Below are 21896 nucleotides of genomic sequence, written 5' to 3'. Positions count from 1 at the left end.
GGGCGTCATTGTGTTCTGAGGAATTTCATGCACAGAATCTGTTTACATATTGTCAGAGGCATGGATGGATAATACTTCCGAGATGGGAACTACGGTGTTCTCTCCCCCATGCTTCCTTCTTGGTTTCTCCCTGCTCAAGCAGGTGGAAGAGGGTGTCCAAGGTGCCTCAAGGGAAAGACGCAACAGGGCGGGGCGGGGCTCTGTTTTCTGTGTTGCACTTGAGGTATTTTTGACATATAACACCGGATTCGTTTCAGACACGGGGTTCAGATCCTTGCGAAAGTTAGGCATGGCTCTTTTCTCCGGACCCGACAGTGTTTTGAGCCTCTTTAAAATCAACAAGATAGACGTTTCTGAACACCAGTGGTTCGCTTCGCTTATTTGTGCTTGTGGGATTGATTTTAACTTCATTGCCTGCGCCAGACCATTCCAGAAGGGATGGCAAGTAGTGTGTTAGCTGCACAGCTTCAAGCCTTCTGCTGCAGACGGACTTCGTCTTCCGACTTGTGAACTGCTCTGCCTCACAAGCTGCTTCAGTTTACCTGATCTGAGGAGTGGACTGACCTCACTCTACAGCCAAGCCCTGGAGGTCCGCCAGCTTGCCTTTTTGAAGGGAGGGAGATCTTCCGACCGTTTTGTTACTTGTCCTGGGGCAGCACTAAAGAGCTGGGGCGACAGCCAAGCTGACCTTCATACCTTATCCAGGGGCAATCTCTCTAGGAACTGCATCAAACAAGAGGTGAATATAATTTCTCAAAACAAAGTCCGAAGAGCACGCAACTCTTGATGTCAGGATCATGAGTTCGAGCAGCATGTTGGGTATAGAGATTACTTTTTTTTTTTTAAGTTTACTTCTTTTGAGAGAGAGAGAGAGAGAGAGAGAGAGAGCGTGCGCGCATGCACAAGAGCAGGGGAGGGGCAGAGAGATAGGAAGAGAGAGAGTGAATCCCAAGCAGGCTTCGCACTGTCAGCCCAGAACCACATGAGGGGCTCAAACCACGAGAGAATGATCTGCGCTGAAACTAAGAGTCGAATGCTTAACCAACTGAGCCACCCAGGCATCTATAGAGATTACTTTAAAATTTTTTTTTAATTTTTTTAAATAATTTTTTAAATGTTTATTTATTTTGAGAGAGAGTGAGAACTGAGGAGGGGCAGAGGGAGGGGGAAGAGAGAATCCCAAGCAGGCTCCACGCTGTCAGCACAGAGCCAGACACGGGCCTCGAACTCACTAACCGTGAGATGGTGACCTGTGCTGGGATCAAGAGAGTTGGATGCTTAATCGAGAGAGCCATCCGGGACCCCTTAAATAAATTTTTAAAAAATTATCTGTGACCCACTTCAGACCTATTGAATCAGGACTTTGGGAGGCAGAAAAGTGTTTATTTGGTCCGTAAGGGGGTGTGAATGAGAACGCTCATCAAAGAGCTGTTTGCCATGGAAGGATTTGGAAAAACAATGTAACAGCCGTGATACCTTGGATAAGCAAAATGTGTGCACTCATACTGCAGTTAGAAACAAGCAAGGTTGGGGCGCCTGGGTGGCGCAGTCGGTTAAGCGTCCGACTTCAGCCAGGTCACGATCTTGCGGTCCGTGAGTTCGAACCCCGCGTCAGGCTCTGGGCTGATGGCTCAGAGCCTGGAGCCTGTTTCCGATTCTGTGTCTCCCTCTCTCTCTGCCCCTCCCCCGTTCATACTCTGTCTCTCTCTGTCCCAAAAATAAATAAACGTTGAAAAAAAAAATTAAAAAATAAAAAAAGAAACAAGCAAGGAACGGGATGTACCATAGAGCAAGGTGACAAGGGTAGAAAAACAAAGAGTTGAACAAAAATTGCAAGAGACCTGATGTGGAGCACAGTAACATTTTGTACATTTAAAACGAGTATGTTTCGGCGTCGGGCCGCAGGAGAAGATGGCGGTCTCGCCAGGAGTTAAAGTTCCTCGTAATTTTCACTTGTTGGAAGACCCTGAAGAAGGACAGAAAGGAGTAGGCGATGGTACGGTTAGCTGGGGCCTTGAAGATGATGAAGATATGACCCTTACAAGGTGGACAGGCATGATTACTGGGCCACCAAGGACAAATTATGAAAACAGAATATATAGCCTGAAAGTAGAATGTGGTCCTAAATACCCAGAAGTTCCTCCATCAGTTAGATTTGTAACCAAAATTAATATGAATGGAATTAATAATTCCAGTGGAATGGTGGATGCACGGAGCATAGCAGTGTTAGCAAAACGGCAAAACTCATATAGCATTAAAGTTGTACTTCAAGAGCTAAGATGTCTAACGATGTCCAAAGAAAATATGAAGCTTCCACAGCCACCAGAAGGACAAACATACAACAATTAATTTTAGTGGATCTCAAACTTGTCTTAAATCAACAGCCCTTCTACTCATGTTCATGTCTTGATTAAATATCACAATGCAAAATACCCACACATTAAGTAAAAGAATTCCAGCTGGTAAACATGACCTGGACATTTGTAAGAATATATTGAATGTATGTACACCGTTACGTTTTCAGCTTACAGGAGGAAAAATGCGGCACCATTTTTTTCTCTTGTTAAGGCACTGTCATTTAAGCATAAACCTGGAGTACTCAAAATAGAATTCAGGTTTACAAGATGAAAGCATGGAGAGAAGAGTCAGATGCTGTGGAAGCATGTATGTTTCTGAAAAGTCAAAAAATCTCAAGAAGGAAAAACCGAAATGGCATGCTTTATCCATCTTGCTTAGCGAAAGAGCTTCAAGTTGAAATGGTCTAAAGTGGCAGGTACAATGAATCTTGTCACAAATTGTGTTAATTTTTGAAGCGGTGTGGGTGCTGACTGCGAGAAATATGAAAAATAAGTTCAGGGTTGTTTTGATACCTGTATTTATGATAAAAAAAATGTCGTGGGGGAGGCCGATGAGTATCTGTTAAAAGCCGTTCCTGTGTGTTCCATGTAACAGACATGGTAAATATCTGTTTACAGTCTTTGTTTGGCAAACCATGCATTTAAGTGAAATCAACAAAAAAAAGGAATCAGGTGTATGGATATGTGATTTTGAGATTAAAGTTAGTCTTAAAATGTAAATAAAATGTGGAACGTGTCCTCAGGAAAAAAAAATGAGTATGTTTCTAAACACGCTACTCCTTTTCAAATAAAGATCCACGAATACAGAGGGGAGCAGAGTTGAAGTGGAATGGCAGTGAGGATCAGGGGCAAAGGGGGGGAAATTGGTAAACAGTAAGAAGACAGACAGGCAAGCATCAAAGGGAAGAACTTTGCCCAGACAGATGTCAACGTGCTTTGAACTGAGGAACAAGATTCACTCAACTCCAACACGAGGTCCACTAGCTGGCGGGGTGTGGAGAAATCTCTGCAGATGGACCCAGGGAATCGGTTGAAAACGAGACCCCCAGATGAGTCCGCTGCATATACCACTGACGTCTTTAATACCAAAGCATCTTTATGTTTTAGCACTTCCTCGATTTGGTCGCTACTTAACTCTCCAGTCGCCCTGGCTTCCGTGTTGCGATCCAGCAATAAAACAAATGTCATGATGTGTCCCACCCATAGATCTTTACGCATCCTGTGCCGCCTGTCTGGAACACCCTTTTTCTTTTTCTTTTCTTTCCTTTTTTTTTTTTAAGTAATCTGTATGCTCAACATGGGGACACAGGGCTAGAAGTCACAGCCCCAGGATGCAGGGTCAGACGCTCTGCCGACTAAAGCAGTCAGGCGCCCCTGGAACACTCTTTTTATCTTTCTTCACCTGGCTAATTCTTATTTATTCCTTTCAACTCAGGCCGGATGCCATCTCCTCGGGAAAGGCTTTCTTACCCCTCTGGCTGGGTTAAGCTGATCCCCCGGCGTTGATAGCACTGGGTTACGAGGCCGCTCGTCGTACATTATGCTGAAATCCTTGATTTGTGTGTTTTGAAACCTCTCCAGCCCAAGGACTCGCTCTTACTACCTTTTGGACCTCAGTCCTGGGAATACCGTGCCTGCAATTCAATAGGTTTTCAAATGCAGTAGCGTGTAGCCAGCCCCGGGAATATTATTTCCGTATTCGTTCACTTACACAAGACGTTGTTCAAAAAGGACTTCAGGCAGCCCTTGACAACTAAACTTGAGAGAAAGCGAAGGTGGAATTTCACCGGGACAACACCAGCAAGAGCAGCCCTCTGCGGCTACAAGGACCCACCACGGCCACCTGTCCAGACAGACCAAGATCCCGGCAGGAGCCCAGCGTTCTGGCTGGGGCTGCTTGGCAAAACATCTCCATCCCTGCCTGCTACTGCCATCACCAGCTGCCAGGAGAAAAGTCACAGCTCTGGATTAACATCACCTTCGTCATTCGGGGAAAGAGAGCTCGTTCTTCCCCCTGGTCCTTGAGGGCTCGGAGAGAGACGTTGCACAGCCCCGTGTGTTTCGGTCAGGTACTGAATCTATAGCCTCACAAGAAAACTCCAAAATAGAGGCTGCCTTTACAAAATCAGGGAGTCACATGACAGATTGATGCAGAAAATCGGAAAGTTCATTAAAGGATTCACAAACCCTCCACTGAGAAAACATGTGCAGTTATAGTCGGGCTCCCCTCCCACAGAAAGGAAAATAAATGTTTTATTTAAATCAATGTTACGAAAGAGTTACAAAAAAAAAAAAAAAGCTGAAACACTGAGTCTAAAATGAATTTCTTTCTTATTTCCAGCATATGTTTTAGTCTTATATCATGACGTTTCTAAAAGAATCATCACAAAGTATAGGTTATTTTTTGTAACAGACAAAATTATACTTGCTTAATGATAGGAAAACGTGGTTCGGTAAAATCTAAGTTCAATTGGCTAAAACAACCTTTCCTGTAATCTGTAAGGTACTGTCTCAGAACGAATCAAATAATCAAGGGGAAAAAAATAGTCAAGGGACAAAATTGGAATACTCACTAAAGCAGGGTTTCTCGGCCTCAACACTAGGGACATTTGGGGTGGAACGTTCTTTCTTGCGGGGTGTGGGGGGCTGTTCCCTGTATTGTAGGCTGTTTAGCGGCATCCCTGGCCTCTGCCCACCAAATGTCCACCCACCCTGTCATTGACAATCAAAATAGCCTCCGGGTGAGGGAGGGAAGCAGAATCACCCCCCCCCCCCCATCCAGAACCACTGCACTGCGGGAGACACAAAGCCATTCACAGGTAAGCTACAGAGAAGAGTCTGTTAATTAGAACCTGACACAGAATACACAAGCCTTCCCCCCCCCGCCCCCCCCCCCCCCCCCCCCCCCCGGGCCAAACCCCAAGGATTACACTTCCTTAATTCAAAGGTGTCAAACTTGCCAATACTATATTTGGAAGCGGATCCTTTTCTTAATCCGCTTTGGCATTTCAAATCTTGGCATTTCAAACTCTAGCCAAGATCTATCTGATAGAAGAGGTCAACAAAGGAGCCATGTCGACTTCGGTGAACAGGCTTAACCATTCTTGATAAGAACTAATTAGAAATTTATAATGTAGCACCTGTTTACTAAGTGCTTGCAAAAAGATGTCCCCGCAAAAGATGTCCCTGTCCTAATCCGCAGAAGCTGCAAAGCAAAAGGAACTTTGCAGATGTGATTACGTTAAGGATCTTGAGGTGGAAGGGTGTCTGACGGGCTCAGTCGGGAGAGCAGGCCACCCCTGATCTCAAGGTAGTAAATTCAAGCCCCACGGTGGGTGTAGAGATTACTTAAAAAAATAAATAAATAAATAAAGTCTTGGGGCACCTGGGTGGCTCAGTCAGTTAAGCGTCCGCTTTAGCTCAGGTCATGATCTTGCAGTCTGTGGGTTCGAGCCCCGCGTCAGGCTCTGTCCCGACAGCTTGGAGGCTGCTTCGGATTCTGTGTCTCCCTCTCTCTGCCCCTCCCCCGCCCCATGCTCTGTCTCTCTCTCTCAAAAATAAATAGAGATTAAAAATTTTTTTTAAATAAAGAATCAAAATTTAAAAAATAAATAAAGTCTTTACAGGAAAAAAATCTTGAGATGGAGAGATTATCCTGCACTATCCAGGCAGGCTCAAGGTAATGTAAGGGTCCTTGTAAGGGAAAGAGGGAGGAGGTCCCTATAAGGGAAAGGGAAGTCATGCGATGCCAGAAAACAGAGAGGATTGCTGGCTTTGAACACAGAAGAAGCGGCCAGGAGCCAAGGAATGCAGGCAACCTCTAGAAACTGAAAAGGCAAGGAATAGATTCTCCCCTAAAGCCTCCAAAAGGAATGAGACCCTGACCTCCAGACCTGCAAGAAATAAACATATATTTAAGCCAGTAAACGTGTGCTCATTTATTACAGCAGCAAAGAAAACTGACGTGGTGAAAATCCAGCAGGAATATTATGACCTGGGAAGCCAGGAGAGGAAGGCCACTTCATAGCTTCAATAAGCATAATTTTTTGCCTTTCTTTTTTAAAATTAGAGAGAGAGCACGTATGCAAGAGCAGAGAGGAGAGGGGCGGGGGGGGGGAGAGAGAGAGAGAGAGAGAGAAAATCGTAAGCAGGCTCTGCACTCAGCACGGAGCCTAATGTGGGGCTCAGTCCCACAATCCAGGGATCGTGACCTGAGCCAAAATCATGAGTCAGACACTCACCCAGGCGCCCCAAGAATAATGAATATTTTAAACCATAATTAAAGATCTCAGACAACACAACAATGCATGATCTCTCCCTAATTATAGCCAGGAAGTAGAGATGTTAGACACCCATCTATTTATATGATGTATTTAATCATCATAACAACACTGTGATGAAAATGTTTGTATGATTTCCATTTTTCAAATAAGAAAACCAAGATCCGGACAGGTTACGTCTCAAGCTCACAAAGCTACGAAACGACAGCACCGGGCTCCAAATCCAGGCATACCGGCTCCAAAATCCAGATAAATGTGGCCCAGAGTGTTACAGGAGGGTGGCGGAGACACGGGTCCCTGTCTCACCGAGTCGAAGAATGAACCTCGCACACAACAGCGAGTGAGCAACGCGATAGAGTTCGAGGGAGAGGGTAAAGTTTTCCAGAGTGAGAGGGGACCCGAGGGGGTGGCCACAGACAGTTTCTGCCCTGGGCTTTTTCTTGGGACCTGATCAGAAAGTTTGTGAGACTTCATGCACGGCATCTAGCCCAGACAGGTCCTCTCCTTCCCCTCCCAGGGGTACCTGCGGTCCGCCTCCCTGAAGGTCCCTCATTTATCCCTGCCTCATGTTACCCCTTTCTCTACTCAAGAGCAGTTCCATGAGGTTCAGGGATGGAACGTTACAAAACCAATCCCGGTACTTCCTCACCCAGAGAGGGTGCTTGACCAGAGCACTGTGGTACCTAGGTTTCCTAGGGACGTCTGCTGTGCCCTCCTGCCACATTTATTTAATCTATGTTTTTTGTAATCTCTACACTCCAAGCGGGGCTTGAAGTCATGACCCCAAGAGATCAAGAGTCGCACGCTCTCCCCACTGAGGCAACCAGCCAGGCAGCCCCCTGCCCCCTCACTTAGAGGGAAGGACCTCCAATTTCCTTGGGCGATCACCCCCTCCCACACCACCTACGGTCTCTGTGGAGTGTCGATCAAGATGGCCTGCCCTTGTCCTGGCCAATTTTTTTTTTTTTTAATTTTTTTTTTTTTCAACGTTTATTTTTATTTTTGGGACAGAGAGAGACAGAGCATGAACGGGGGAGGGGCAGAGAGAGAGGGAGACACAGAATCGGAAACAGGCTCCAGGCTCCGAGCCATCAGCCCAGAGCCTGACGCCGGGCTCGAACTCACGGACCGCGAGATCGTGACCTGGCTGAAGTCGGACGCTTAACCGACTGCGCCACCCAGGCGCCCCTGTCCTGGCCAATTTGATACAAGCCAGACCAATACGATCCCCTCCCCGCTCTGGAATTTGCAAGGATTCGCCTTAATTCCTGCCGCCTGATTCCTGGAGTGTCCCCGGTTCCCGTCTTTTCTAAGGCTTGCCAGTTCAGCCTTTTTTCGTCTTTTCTAAGGCTTGCCAGTTCAGCCTTTTTTCTGGTTCGGTGAGCTACGTCGTACCTTCCCAATGAAGGCCTTTATCATTTAAGCGGACGGGAGTCAGTTACTTTCCCTCCAAAGAAGAAAGTCTACCTGAAACTGAGCGTGCAAAAGATTTATTTGTGAAGAACCCTTAGTGGCAAGTGCCTTCCCTGGCACATGAAAAGAGCTGGCACACTCCTCCCCTGGCCCTAGAGCAGGCGGGCCGCAGGAAGCTACGAGAACAGGGAGAGCTCGCGTTGAAGGAGGCTGAAGACTGCAGAGCTGTGCAAATACAATACAGCTATGGTCCGATAATCACTCAGAGGCGGTTCCAGAAGTAGACCACCTTTCCTTCGCAATTGCTGTGGCATAGGCTATGTATCTAGAGCGAACTATCCGCAGTGATTGGACCATCCCAGCATCCACTAGTGTGGACACAAATAAGGGATGCGCTGAACCTAGACACGGGAGGGGAAGGGAGGGGCGGGGAGGACCGCGCTGGCGTAATTAATCCTTTTCTTGCCTTCACGCTGCTGTCGGAAGCTCATCTCGATCCCGTGGACACTAGGCGACCACGGCAGTCAAGATGCTGTTGACAGAGCTGACAAATCAAATAAGGTTTACTTCCAACAAAATGCTACCGTAATCACGATCTCCCCTTTGGTGAATTCAAGCCCCGCTTCGGGCTCTGTGCTGACAGCTCAGCGCCCAGAGCCTGCTTCGGATGCTGTGTCTCCCTCTCTCCCTGCCCCTCCCCTGCTCACGCTCTGTCTCTCTCTCAATCGCAAAAATAAATACCCATTAAAAAAAAAAATTTTTTTTTAATTTTTTTTTCAACGTTTATTTATTTTTGGGACAGAGAGAGACAGAGTATGAACGGGGGAGGGGCAGAGAGAGAGGGAGACACAGAATCGGAAACAGGCTCCAGGCTCTGAGCCATCAGCCCAGAGCCCGACGCGGGGCTCGAACTCACGGACCGCGAGATCGTGACCTGGCTGAAGTCAGACGCTTAACCGACTGCGCCACCCAGGCGCCCCTAAAAATTTTTTTTAAAACACTACCTTAATAGGGCTTATTTCTTTCAGGGTTGCCATGTAAAAGTAGGACACGAATAAAACTTCTTTTGGATCCCCTAGGCTTCGGCAACCCTATGCATCATCACAATCTAAAAATGTGCATTTTCCCTCTGCGGTACCCTATCCAAAACCACAGCCTCCAAGCCCTCAACGTTAGGATAAAAACCTAGATATCAGCAGCAGCCTCGCTGACCTGATTTGAACAGGTCTTAAAGTCACTTTCAGTTTCAAAACTTTTTTAATTACAAAAAGCTACATTTTTCCAATAAATGAAATGTCAAACATTTTGAGATTGCCTGAGGCGGACTTTTTCAAGTATTGTGGGTTGGTTTTTTTTTTTTTTTTTTTTTTTTAAACTTTCCATTCGTGACTGACTCAGGGACATTAAAGGCCTTATGTATATTGTCATCACCCCCTCATCTTTTTCAACAATTTTGTCCTAGATTCGGTCTATAGAAGACAAGTTTTACTGTCCCTGTTTAAGAATGTCACAAAGAAGTCATTCTACTTCTCTGAGACGGCTAACTCCATGATTAGTAAATCCTATGGAAAGAAAATCTCCCGTTTAGTCTTTTGACTGAAACTCGTGCATTTTTTTTTTTTTACATTTATTTATTTCTGAGAGACAGAAAGAGACAGAGCACAAGTGGGGGAGGGGAAGAGAGAGAAGGAGGCACAGAATCCCAAGCAGGCTCCAGGCTCCGAGCTGTCAGCACAGAGCCCGAAGCGGGGCTTGAACTCACAAACCGTGAGATCAGGACCTGAGCCAACTGAGCCACCCAGGCACCTGTGAAACTCGTGCATTTCTAAGGGCATTAAGAGGACAAGAGCAAATTAAGAATGCATTCAGATTTCGGTATTTGTTGTTACAAAAATAGATGGCACTGGGTCTAGATTCATCAGTCATCTGGGGTTTGTTTGTTTGGTGAGAAACCTAGTATTGGAAGTTTGTACCGCTTGCCCCTTTCTTTCAATTCCTGCATTTCCCACCACCTGCCTCTGGTAACAAGTCTGATCTCTTTTTCTACGAGGTGTTGTGTTTGTTTTTGGTTTTTTTTATAGCTAATAAGCTATGTATATATATATTTTTAAGTTTATTTATTTATTTTGAGAGAGAGCAAGCATGAGCAGGGGAGAGTCAGAGAGAGAGAGGGAGAGAGCATCCCAAGCAGGTTCCGTGCTGTCCTCGCAGAGCCCAATGCGGGGCTCGATCTCATGAACCGTGGGATCATGACCTGACCTGGAACCAAGAGTGGGAGGCTTAACCCAATGAGCCACCCAGGTGTCCCTCAACGAGTTTTTTGGTGTGTTTTTTTTTTTTTTTTCAAATACCATGTGTAGGTGAGAACACAGTATTTGTCTTTCTCTGTCTGACTTATTTCACTTAGCATAATGCCCTCAAGGACCATCCATGCTGTTGCAAACGTCGGGATGGCTGAATGATGTATGTATCCCTATCTCACATTTTGCTGATCCATTCATCCATCGATGGACCTCTACGTTGCTTTCATGACTTGGCTATCGTAAATAACGCCGCTGTGAATCTGGGGCTGCAGATATCCCTTTAACGTGGTGTTTTCATTTTCTTTGGCTATATTCCCGAAAGTGGAATTGCTGGCTCGACACTCATCAGATTTGACTTCTCTTCAAAGCATAGCCACTAATTAGCTATGTATCAGGATAGACTGCAAAAAAACCCCGGACCGTCGCTTTTCCCCGTTTCAGCTTCAACCATCAAAAATTGCCCCGCCCTTAAAATCGTAGCTGTTCTCAAGATTCGCTTTGGCTACGAGACGGCAACTGAAGTGACCTCATGTGAGTTGTAAGTCTTGCTGCTTTTGGAAGGTGACACCACTAAGTGAATAGACCTGGACCAGTTTACTGGAGGTGAAGAGGCCGTGTAGACAGGCGATCGATCTAGCTACGCCAGCCATTCCAGCCAGGGTTCCAGGCACAGCAGGGAGCCCAGTCCAGAAAAGCTGCACTGCTTCAGGTCATAAAAACTGCCATCGCGCTGAAGAGCCAGATAAATGGCTACTTGGAGCCACTAAGATTTAGGGTACTTGCGATGCAGCCAAAGCTCACTGACACCACGGCCCTTAGAACACGTAAGCACTCTGTAACGCTGTAAAATGAGGGGACTGAGGGAGCGCTAGAATTTTCTTCTTGTAGAAACATTCTTAGAGATATACATACCACCCTCTTTGCTCCTGAGCACCCAAGTGGAAGGAAGCTAAAAATAAGATTGACCCAATTGGGGGTCGCCTGGGTAGCTCAGCTGGTTGAGCATTCCACTCTGGATTTCGGCTCAGGTCACGATCCCAGGGTTGTGAGATCGAGCCCCACATCGGGCTCGGTGCTGAACGTGGGGTCAACTTGGGATGCGCTCTCTCTCTCTCTCTCTCTCATCCTGTGCCCTGTTCCCCACTCTCTCACTATCTCTCTATCTCTCTCTCGTGCGCGCTCTCTCTTTCAAAAAAAAAAAAAGATCGACCCAGATCTGTACAAGGATTCAAGATGTATAGCAAAGAATAGTATGTGAAAATGTTTGTAAACATTAAAACTGTACAAAATTCAGCTGTCATTATAATTACACACATGTGAGGAGTGCAACGTAGCCTAAGGAAAATACAGGAAGAGCAGCACAAAAGTGTCTAAGGCAGCCTGACGTTTGTCACGTGAGGAAGGAATGAATGGTTATTGAGCACCTGCAATGCCCCTAGTTAATTACATACATTAGCTCATTTAACCCTCAAAATGACCCTATTAAGTAGTGTCATTATCAATCCACCTTACAGATGAGAAAACTAACGCTTGAAGATGGTAAATAATTGGACTAAATTCAAAGAGAGTAAGATATAATAACAAGGGTATAGACGAAGGTCTTTGGACTTCAAAGCCTAAAGCACGTCTTTGTTTTCACCACTTTACCCGTTACCATCCAGCAGAAATGAACTTAAGTTAGGTATCGTGAAACATTTTCCTTCCTCTTTCTTTTCACACCTATACATACAAATGGCATAAAAGGATTATCTATGCAGTCAAGGTCTTATTGTCCCAAAAAAATCTTCTGTTAATTTGGGGGCATTTTTTTCCTATCTATTTTCTCTATCCTGGGTTTTTCTTTAATCAAGAAAAACCACACTTTTATTATGTTTTTTTTTTTTTTTTTTTTAAATCACGCATGTAATAGGTGAACACATGTTTATTATACAATGTCAAAGAGGGGTGCCTGGCTGGCTCAATTGGTAGATCGCGTGATTCTTGATCTTGGAGTCATGAGTCCCAGCCCCACGAGGGGTGTACAGTTTACTTTAAAAATGTATATATGAGCACATATTTGTTATAAATAGTCAAAGAGAGGTGCCTGCCTGGCTCGGTTGGTGGACCATGCAACTCGTGATCCCCGGGGTTGTGACTTTGAGCTCCTCGTTGTTTGTAGGGATTGCTTAAAACTTAAAATTTTAAAAGAAAAGTCAAAGAATCAAAGGCTTACAAGGTTCTTTTAAAAAGATCAATATGGTGTGTACTCTTCCAAACACATAGTTCATACACAATCTATTGCATTATAAGTTATTTATTACTTATATGCAGATATTATATATTTTTGTTTTACATATATGGGATAGTTCTAGATATATCTGTTGCACCTTTTTCTTTCACTTAACATTATGTCTTGGAGATTTTTGCATATTGGGGCATATAGATCTGACACATTTCTTTTTAAGCGTATTTATTTATTTTGAGAGAGTCCCAGAAAGGGAGGGGCAGACTGAGAGAGAAAGAATCCCAAGCAGGGGTGGAGCCCGACTCGGGAGCTCAATCTCACAAACGGCGAGATCATGACCCGAGCCGAAATCAAGAGTGGGAAGCTTAACCAACTAAGCCACGCAGGTGCCCCAGATCTGCCACATTTTTAAAAACTATGCAAATAGTGCATGTACCATGTTATTTTTAACCCTTCTCTTATCCATAGCCACTTAGACTGTTTTTAAATTTTTACTGCAACATAATCATGCGCATACTTTTTTTTTAAAGTGCCTCAGCAAATGTAATTACACATAGAGTATTATAAATGTGAGAGCATTTGTTTTTTGAAGTTTATTTTTATTTACTTTGAGAGAAATAGAGAGTAAGCTGAGGATGGGCAGAGAGAGAGAGAGGGGGACAGAATCCCAAGCAGGCTCTGTGCTGATAGCGCAGAGCCCTATGTGGGACTCGAACTCACTAACCGTGAGATCACGACCTGAGCCGAAGTCAAGAGTCGGATGCTTAACCGCATGAGTCACCCAGGCACCCGGAGATCACTTCTATTTATAGATATGGACGTAGTGTTAATTTTCAAAATTACTCCCAAATTGACTATCCCAAAAAAAAAAAAAAAAAAAAATGCAATTCCGAAGAGGGTATAGAGGTTCATTTCCACCACCCTAGTGAATACTAGATATTTTACATATTTTTCCCTAATCTTCTTAGAAACAGATTATTATAGCTTTTTTTACATTTCCCTGATTTCAAAAAAGCATTAGTCCTCACGTTTATTGGACATTGAATTTTCTTCTTCAATAAATGAATATTTCCTGTAATCAATTTTAATTGCATTGTTTTCCTTTGGCGCGCGCGCGCGCGCACACACACACACACACACACACAATGGGTATTAATCCTTTCATATATGTATTTAAAATACACTCCCATCCTGTCACTTAACTTTTACCTCGGTTTATGGTATATTTCAATGTACAAAACTGTGACATTTGCATCTATTCAAATATGTCAATATTTTCCCTTCTTGGATTCCAGGCTTTTAAAAATACTTTTCCCCACTTCTACTACTTCCAAAGCTATTCTAACCTTTAGCCATTTAATTCATCTGCAATTTATTTCGTATTTGACCTAGAAGGGTTTTACTTTGGCTGTCAATGCCAAAGTATTTTTACTATTTTGGCTTTAGAACGTGTTTTATGTCTGGCAGAGCAAGTCCTTCTTCATTATCCCTACTTTCCAAAAACTTCTTTGTTATTCTTGTACATTATCTCTTTTACATTACATTCAGAATCACCTTATCAAGATTCTAATTAACGTTGCGTTAAATTTATGCGTTAATTCTGGGGGGAAATGACAGTTCTATGCGGTAGGCAGATTAATGTCCCCCCAAAGATGTCCATGTCTTAATGCTGGAGCCTATTAATATGTTATATTACATGGCAAAGGGGAATTAAAGTTGTAGGTGGAAATGAAGGTCGCTAATCAGCTGACCTTCAGATAGATTTTGCTGAATTATCTGGGTAGGGCAAAAGTAATCGTTAAGGGTCCTTAAAAGTCAAAGAGGAAGGCAGAAAACCAGAGTCAGAGGGAGCTAGGACTTTGGAAGAAGCGTCAGAAAGGTGCAATGTTGCTGGTTTTGAAGACGGAGGAAGGAGACCGTGAGCAAACGAATGCAGTGGCCTCTAGAAGCTGAAAAAGGCAAGGAAATGGATTGTCTCCCGGAGCCTCTAAAAAGGAATATAGCTCTGCTGACACCTTTATTTTAGCCCAGTGAAGGCCAAGTTGAATTTCTCAACAGTAGAGCTATAAAGAAATAAACCAGGGGCGCCTGGGTGGCGCAGTCGGTTAAGTGTCCGACTTCAGCCAGGTCACGATCTCGCGGTCCGTGAGTTCGAGCCCCGCGTCGGGCTCTGGGCTGATGCCTCAGAGCCTGGAGCCTGTTTCCGATTCTGTGTCTCCCTCTCTCTCTGCCCCTCCCCCGTTCATGCTCTGTCTCTCTCTGTCCCAGAAATAAATAAACGTTGAAAAAAAAAAAAAAAGAAATAAACCAATGTTGTTTTAAGCCGCTACAGTTGTAGCAATTTCAGGGGTGCCTGGCTGGCTCGGTCAGAAGAGCACACAACTCTTGAGCTCAGGGTCATGAGTTTGAGCCCCATGTTGGGTGTAGAGCATACTAAAAAAATAATAAAATAAAGTTTTAAAATAAATAAAAGTAAAGGCTTAGTAATTTTCTTGTAGCAAGAGAAATTGATACACTCTACATTATTGCAATTTCTAGAACAGTTGGGATATTTGATTGCAAGCAACAGAAACAGACTCCAGCTAGGGGTGCCTGGGTGGCTCCCCGTCCGTTCAGTGTCCAACTCTTGATCTCGGTTCAGGCCATGATCTCACCGTTTGTGGGTGTGAGCCCCACATCGGGCTCTGCGCTGACCGTGCAGAGCCTGCTTGGGATTCTGTCTCCCTCTCTCTCTCTGCCCCGCCCCTGCTCGTGCTCTGTCTCTCTCTCTCTCTCTCTCTCTCTCCTGCTCTTGCTTTCAAAATAAATGTAAAAACTTAAAAAAAAATAGATTCCGGCTAACTTAAATACAAAAGGAATATATTGAAATGATAGTAGAGATCTTCTAGAACTCAGAACACTTAGGAAACACCAAGGTCTGGAAGGAAAGCAAACACGAAGAGAGGCCAGAGAATAAGATGCATAACTACAGTTTTTGTGCCCCTCGGTGCTCAGTTGAAAAATCAGAAACCATCCTGGACGCTCAAGCAGAGGGAATTTAACACAAGGAATTTCTTCCAAGGGTGTTGGAAGGGCTGAAAGAGCAAAAGGAAGAAGGAGGCCAGAGAAAAAGGGCGAGGCAGGAACTGTGCGTAGAGTGTTAGTCAGAGATCAGTAGTACAGCACCCCTGTGCCCGAGCTGGGGCCCATGAGCCTGTGGTCACCGTCGAGCTTCTGAAGACAGTATTGCCACTGCCATTGAAACCGCACTTTGGGGGCGCCGGGGTGGCTGGGTCCTTTCAGGGTCTGCCTCTCGGCCTCAGCTCAGGTCACGATCTCAGGGTTGCGAGTTCAAGCCCCGCGTTGGGCTCCACGCTGGGGGTGAAACCTACTTAAGAAAGAAACCACGGAAAAGAAACTGCACTATGGCTGAGCAGGAAACCAGTATCCCACACTCGCACTAATGCCCAGAGCCTTCTCTGGTTACTCTCAGTTCTTTTCTCCGGTGGTGCTCTTGTCAGAGACTTCCTCCAAGAGTGGAAGAAAGGACTTGTCCGCTGCCTTTAAAATTTCCGCCATGATTTCCCATCAGCAAAACACAACAGAAAGCCAACTAAACAGGCAGTTTGGGGAATGTAGTTTGTAGGGTTTTAATCCCAGCAGGAATATGGTTAGCCTGCTACTTTTTTTTTTTTTTTTCAGTTTTTATCTATTTATTTATTTTGAGAGAGAGAGACAGAGCGTGAGCAGGGGAGAGGCAGAGAGAGAGGGAGAGAGAGAATCCCAAGCAGGCTCTGCGCTCGAACTCACAAACCATGAGATCACGACCTGAGCTGAAACCGAGAATGAGACACTCAACGAACTGAGCCATCCGGCTGCCCCTGGCCTGTTAGCTTTCTAGTGCTGTGTAACAACTTAGCACAAATGTAGCACCTTAAAGCAACCTACATTTGTTCTCTCACGATTTCCCTGGGTCAGAAGACTGGGCCGGCGTAACTGGCTCCTGTCCCAAGGGTCTCCCAAAACTTCGATCAAGGTATTGGCCAGGGTTGCATGATCATCTGGGTCTCCGGGTCCTTGTCCAAGATCACTTGGTTGTTGGCAAAATTCAGCATTTTGAGTCGGTAGGGCTGAGGTCCCTGCTTTGTTGGTGGCTGTTGGTCACGGGCTGCTCCCACCTCCTAGTGTTTTTTGCTATGTGGCTCCCTCATGATATAGCAGGTTGCTTCATTATTCTATTGGCTGGGAGCAAGTCACAGATTCCACCCACACTCAAAGGAAAGTGATTATTCAAGGGCATGACTCATCGGACGGTCACCTTAGGGTGTGTCAGCGCAGAGCCTGACTCGGAGTTCGGTGTGTCAACCTGGGAGATCATGACCTGAGCTGAAACCAAGAGTCTGATGCTCACCCGACCGAGCCCCCCCGCCTCCAAGCGCCCCATGTTGCTGAACTCTGATGACCACTATGCCTGTGAATAATTTCTAGTTTTCTGAATCTTGCTCTATCTCTCCATTTATATTCAGATCTTCTTCTAGAACATAATGTAAAGTACTGTAGTTTTTCATTCATAAAAGACTTGTAAGTTTTTGTTTTTTTAAGTGGACTCCTTTTAACACTTTATTTTAAGGTAATCTCTACACCCAACCTGAGACTCGGACTTACAGCCCCGAGATCAAGAGTCACACGTTCTACCGAGCCAGCCTGCGCCACCCCCCCCCCCCCGCCCTTTGCGAGACTCTTTTAATTAGTCCAGAATTTCAGTTGCAAACGACAGGAACCAAAGCAGATGAGCTAAAAGAAGAAATAAAATATATTGGGAACACCAGGGATGGAGCTCATTGAGAGACTCCAAGAACTCTTGACAGAAAGAAGGGCAGGAGTGAGAGACAGAAGTAGACACAGAGACAGAGACAGAGACAGAGGTAACGATGGAGAGGAAAATACAGACAGATAGACAGATGCCGTCTACACCCCTCCAAGAGCAGCAAATCTTTTTTCCGTGAGATAGGGAAATCTGTGACCTAACTGCACAAAGGTAGTACATATGAAACTCACAGTCCCCAAATGTGAGTATGGAAACATGTGACTTCTAAATATAATGTGCAAATATCCTGCTGGAAGTTAGATAACTCATTAATTACATAGGAAACTTTTTCACTGTTGCAGTCATCACTATAGAAATCCTGTAAATAATCAATGTGTTTTAAATACATCTTGTCTAAAATCGTTACACTTTCAAAGGACTTTCAAAGGACTTTCAAATAACTAAACGAAACTTCCTTTCTTTCTCTTTAACTATATTTAATTTAGCTATGGAGCCCCCAAGGCCGTCAGCAGTAGAAAGCGTCATCTTGCCCAATCCAAGGTAATTCGGCCATTTCCAGATGGACACTCACATCCCCTTTCTCCTCAGAAATAAGCTAGGTTCTTCCTGGGTGACTCACTACAGATCAGGCTTCAACAGGATCAGGGTTTCCAAATACACAGGTCCTGCCGTTTACCAGAATGAATTGGAATTTAACGTGCTCGTCTGGCCTTTGTCATTCAGTTCCGGCATTCGTTGCTAAAGCCCAGGATCTCATCATGGCCTCTGACGACCAACACATAATCCCGATCCTTCGCCATCTTGACACCAGACTCCTCAGGCCCACTAGTGCGCTCCCAGACTTTCCGAGGTTAGGAACACGCAGCCGCTCTCCTCACAACGGGCAGGGCCCCTGTGAGGCCGACATCAGGTACATCTGCCCGGGGGACCTGGGTCACCATCAGTATCCTCTGCTCTGGCGCCTTGCTAAATGAGAAGCTACTCAAAGGTTTGCAGTCTCCAGGCCACAGTTGACATGGGTGACATATTTTCTTTCACCCTCACATCCCATCACAGGCATGTATCCCTTCCTCCCACCCCAGACCCATCCCAGAGATTGAGAGCCAGGGCCCACTGTCCCTTACGGACTCAGTTATCTCTAACCCCCTCATTTTCTCTCCAAATGACACTCCTCCCTCAACCGAATGGGATTTCTACCCGGTCTGGGGCGGGAATTACTCTCACAGCATCCTGCATTCTTTTTTTTTTTTTTTTTTTTTTTTAAATTTTTTTTTTTCAACGTTTATTTATTTTGGGGACAGAGAGAGACAGAGCATGAACGGGGGAGGGGCAGAGAGAGAGGGAGACACAGAATCGGAAACAGGCTCCAGGCTCTGAGCCATCAGCCCAGAGCCCGACGCGGGGCTCGAACTCACGGACCGCGAGATCGTGACCTGGCTGAAGTCGGACGCTTAACCGACTGCGCCACCCAGGCGCCCCTTTTTTTTTTTTTTTTTTTAAATGGACTAAGGACCTAACTGTGATGTCCTGAATCCATGAAATAGCTCTTTCAACGTTTATTTATTTATTTATTTATTTTTTGGGACAGAGAGAGACAGAGCATGAACGGGGGAGGGGCAGAGAGAGAGAGAGGGAGACACAGAATCGGAAACAGGCTCCAGGCCCTGAGCCATCAGCCCAGAGCCCGACGCGGGGCTCGAACTCACGGACCGCGAGATCGTGACCTGGCTGAAGTCGGACGCCTAACCGACTGCGCCACCCAGGCGCCCCGCAGCATCCTGCATTCTTACTCTGTTGTTTATAATCGTCCTGGTCTACTTACTTGAACATGTTTACAATCTACATGTTCTTAGGAAGTCACAAAAAGAGTAAAATGAAAAAATGCTCCGAAAATTCTAAAGCTCTTTAAAAACGTTAAGACGACACTTCGGGGCACCTGGGTGGCTCAGTCGGTTAAGCGGCCAACTCCTGATTTGGGCTCAGGTTACGATCTCCCAGTTCGTGCGCTCAAACCCCACGTTGGGCCCTGTGTCCTGTCTCCCTCTCTCTCTCTGGTCCTCTCTCTCCCAAAATAAATAAATAAACATTTAAATAAATAAAAATAAAAATATGAGATGACATTTCAACTAATGTCTGCATAATAAGTAATAACTCCTTAGTTTGAACGCAGTATTTATTCAACCTTATGGGGTTAAAGAAAGAAAGAACAAAGCAGTCACAATTGATCTTCTAAAAATCTGAATTTACAAAGTTTTGGACATGCTACCCTTTAACAAAACACCTTATTTTCCTAGGGCATGACTCCCTTTTGCAGAAATTTGCACTACCTATAACAGCAGCTAATTTCTCTCTCTCTCTCTCTCAAAAATAAATAAACATTAAAAAAAATTTTTTTTTTTAAATAAAGAAAAGGGGCGCCTGGGTGGCTCAGTCGGTTAGGCATCCGGCTTCGGCTCAGGTCACGATCTCACGGCTCGTGAGTTCGAGCCCCACATCGGGCTCTTCACTGACAGCTCAGAGCCTGGAGCCTGCTTCAGATTCTGTGTCTCCCTCTGTCTCTGCCCCTCCCCCGCTCACACTGTGTGTGTGTGTGTGTGTGTGTGTGTGTGTGTGTATGTGTGTGTCCCTCAAAAGTAAATAAACATTAAAACATTTTTTTTTAAATAGCAGCTGATTTTTTTTTCTAAGTATCAAAACTAGACTTAGGCTTCATTTTTCTTCTTATGTCACACACAATTAATTATAAGATGACTTCCCCAAAAAACATTGACCACACTATTAATAGTCACGCCACAGTCAGCCCCAACAGCCCATAGTCTTGAATTAAAGTAAAGAACATGTGTGACGTTCAACTTGAAATCAGAAAAAAAAGTGTCAGGGAAGCGTAAGAGATTCTACCGGTTGGCAGAACTTTGTGTAACCTTGCTCACTCTTGAGCGTGTATCAGGCTATCCCTAGGGTGGTTGGACTTACAATGCTTGATATTTTATGCTTCGTCCTTCTACACTGACAATTTTACCCTGATTCCAACTGGTTTTTAAAAATCATATGCAGCCTCGGAGCACGTGGGTGGCTCAGTCGGTTAAGCGTCTGATTCTTGATTTTGGCTTTGGTCATGATCTCCCAGTTCATGAGATGAGGCCCCTCATTGGACTCTTTGCTGACAGCACGGAGCCTGCCTGGGATTCTCACTCTCACTCTCTCCCTCTCTCTCCCCTTCCCCCATTTGCTCACTCTCTCTCTCTGTCTCAAAATAAACAAACGTTTTTAAAAAGTGGTCCCATTGGGGATTGAGGGTGCTGACGAATATATCGAGCACTCCTATTCCCCACCCCTTGGTTGAGAGCTGTCCCTAGGACCACCAACTATCCTGTACAGGTTGAGCCTGCACGGAGATGAGCAAGTTTTGCTGTGCCAGGGAAAGCCCTTGACAAAACACCCAGATATATATCTGTTCCCACTAGCGGTGGGAAGCTAGTTGCTTGTTTGCAATGTCCATAGCTTCAAGTGACTCAAGCAAACCAGGAGGATATGGGGCAGAATATCAATGGCATTTATTATATTAGATGCTCTCTCTTTACCCTAATGACCCTTGGAACTGTTCCAAAGTCTCCAAGCAAATCTCTCATCACTTTCACAATCTCCAAACTTACCTTTCTGCGTAATACAGGAAAGCTATAGTTAACAATGCTTTTCTCCTGGTAGACACCATATCTGAGTTACTGGAAAAGTGTTGGTCTTTCTATCCAAGCTCTTCATGAAGAAATGTGGCTTTAGAGACGCAAAGACGGGGGAATAACCTTCCAGCCATAGTGGAATGACTGGGGCTCTACATACCCTCCCCCACCGTAAACAACTACAAAACTGGTCAAAATATAGGAGACACTAATTTTTGGACATTGGAAACCAGGCAGTACACTGCCATAGGAACGTAAGATGAACAGGGACGCTTGGCTGGCTCAGTCGGAACAGCGTGCAACTCTTGATCTTGGGGTCGTGAGTGAGTTCGAGCCCCACAGAGGGTGTAGAGATTACTCAAACGTCAAAAACTTTTAATAAAGCATAAGTGAGTCTTATAGTCAATCCAGTATTCTGCCTACAGGCAATTTCCAGACTGTGATGCGGATTCCCAAGCATAGCAGGGAGGTGTTGCTAAAGAGACAGATAGTGTTCAGGAAGACGCAGACGGTCATAACTTGTGGAGCAGAGTATCAGGGAAGAGGGGGATGCGTAGAGGAATCGCTCCAAAATCAAACTTCGGGGGGCCATTGAATCTGGCGTTGAACACTAAGTTACACGTGGATAGGGTGAAAATACTTGATGTCGCGCACAAGAGAAATTGGAGCTGGAATCTGAATAATTCCCAGAGATCACACAGGACTGAGATGTTTAAATGCTGACCAGCTAAAGAAATTTCCCGTGGAATATCCACGGCTTAAGTGCTGACCTCAGAAGAGCATACTTTAGCAGAGAGAGTAAACTAGCCCTAGAGTAAAGGCTTTCGAAATTCAC

General features: G+C 45.1%; 1 protein-coding gene across 2 annotated transcripts; it reads left to right on the top strand.

The window, feature by feature from the left end:
• The first annotated feature begins 1891 nt into the window (after positions 1-1891).
• On the top strand, positions 1892-21359 carry LOC123594053 (ubiquitin-conjugating enzyme E2 variant 2-like). Of its 2 annotated transcripts, XM_045470637.1 has the most exons (3): positions 1892-2376; positions 13131-13135; positions 21348-21359. In XM_045470637.1, the coding sequence occupies exon 1, from the start codon at positions 1912-1914 to the stop codon at positions 2347-2349; it is 438 nt and encodes a 145-aa protein (XP_045326593.1). In that variant the 5' UTR covers positions 1892-1911; the 3' UTR covers positions 2350-2376; positions 13131-13135; positions 21348-21359. The 2 variants fall into 2 exon arrangements, 1 of the variants encoding a protein (XP_045326593.1); XR_006710652.1 differs by lacking the exon at positions 13131-13135 and having other exon boundaries at positions 1892-2644.
• Positions 21360-21896: the final 537 nt, after the last annotated feature.

This window comes from Leopardus geoffroyi, chromosome X, assembly GCF_018350155.1.
Source record: "Leopardus geoffroyi isolate Oge1 chromosome X, O.geoffroyi_Oge1_pat1.0, whole genome shotgun sequence".
Taxonomy (NCBI): Eukaryota; Metazoa; Chordata; class Mammalia; order Carnivora; family Felidae; genus Leopardus; species Leopardus geoffroyi.
The sequence above is the reverse complement of the archived record's forward strand: the minus strand, read 5'-3'. Positions and strand labels throughout refer to the sequence as shown.

What these genes read in the sequence shown, in the direction of transcription:
- LOC123594053 (XM_045470637.1), top strand. Translation starts at nt 1,912, where the DNA reads ATGGCGGTCTCGCCAGGAGTTAAAGTTCCTCGTAATTTTCACTTGTTG.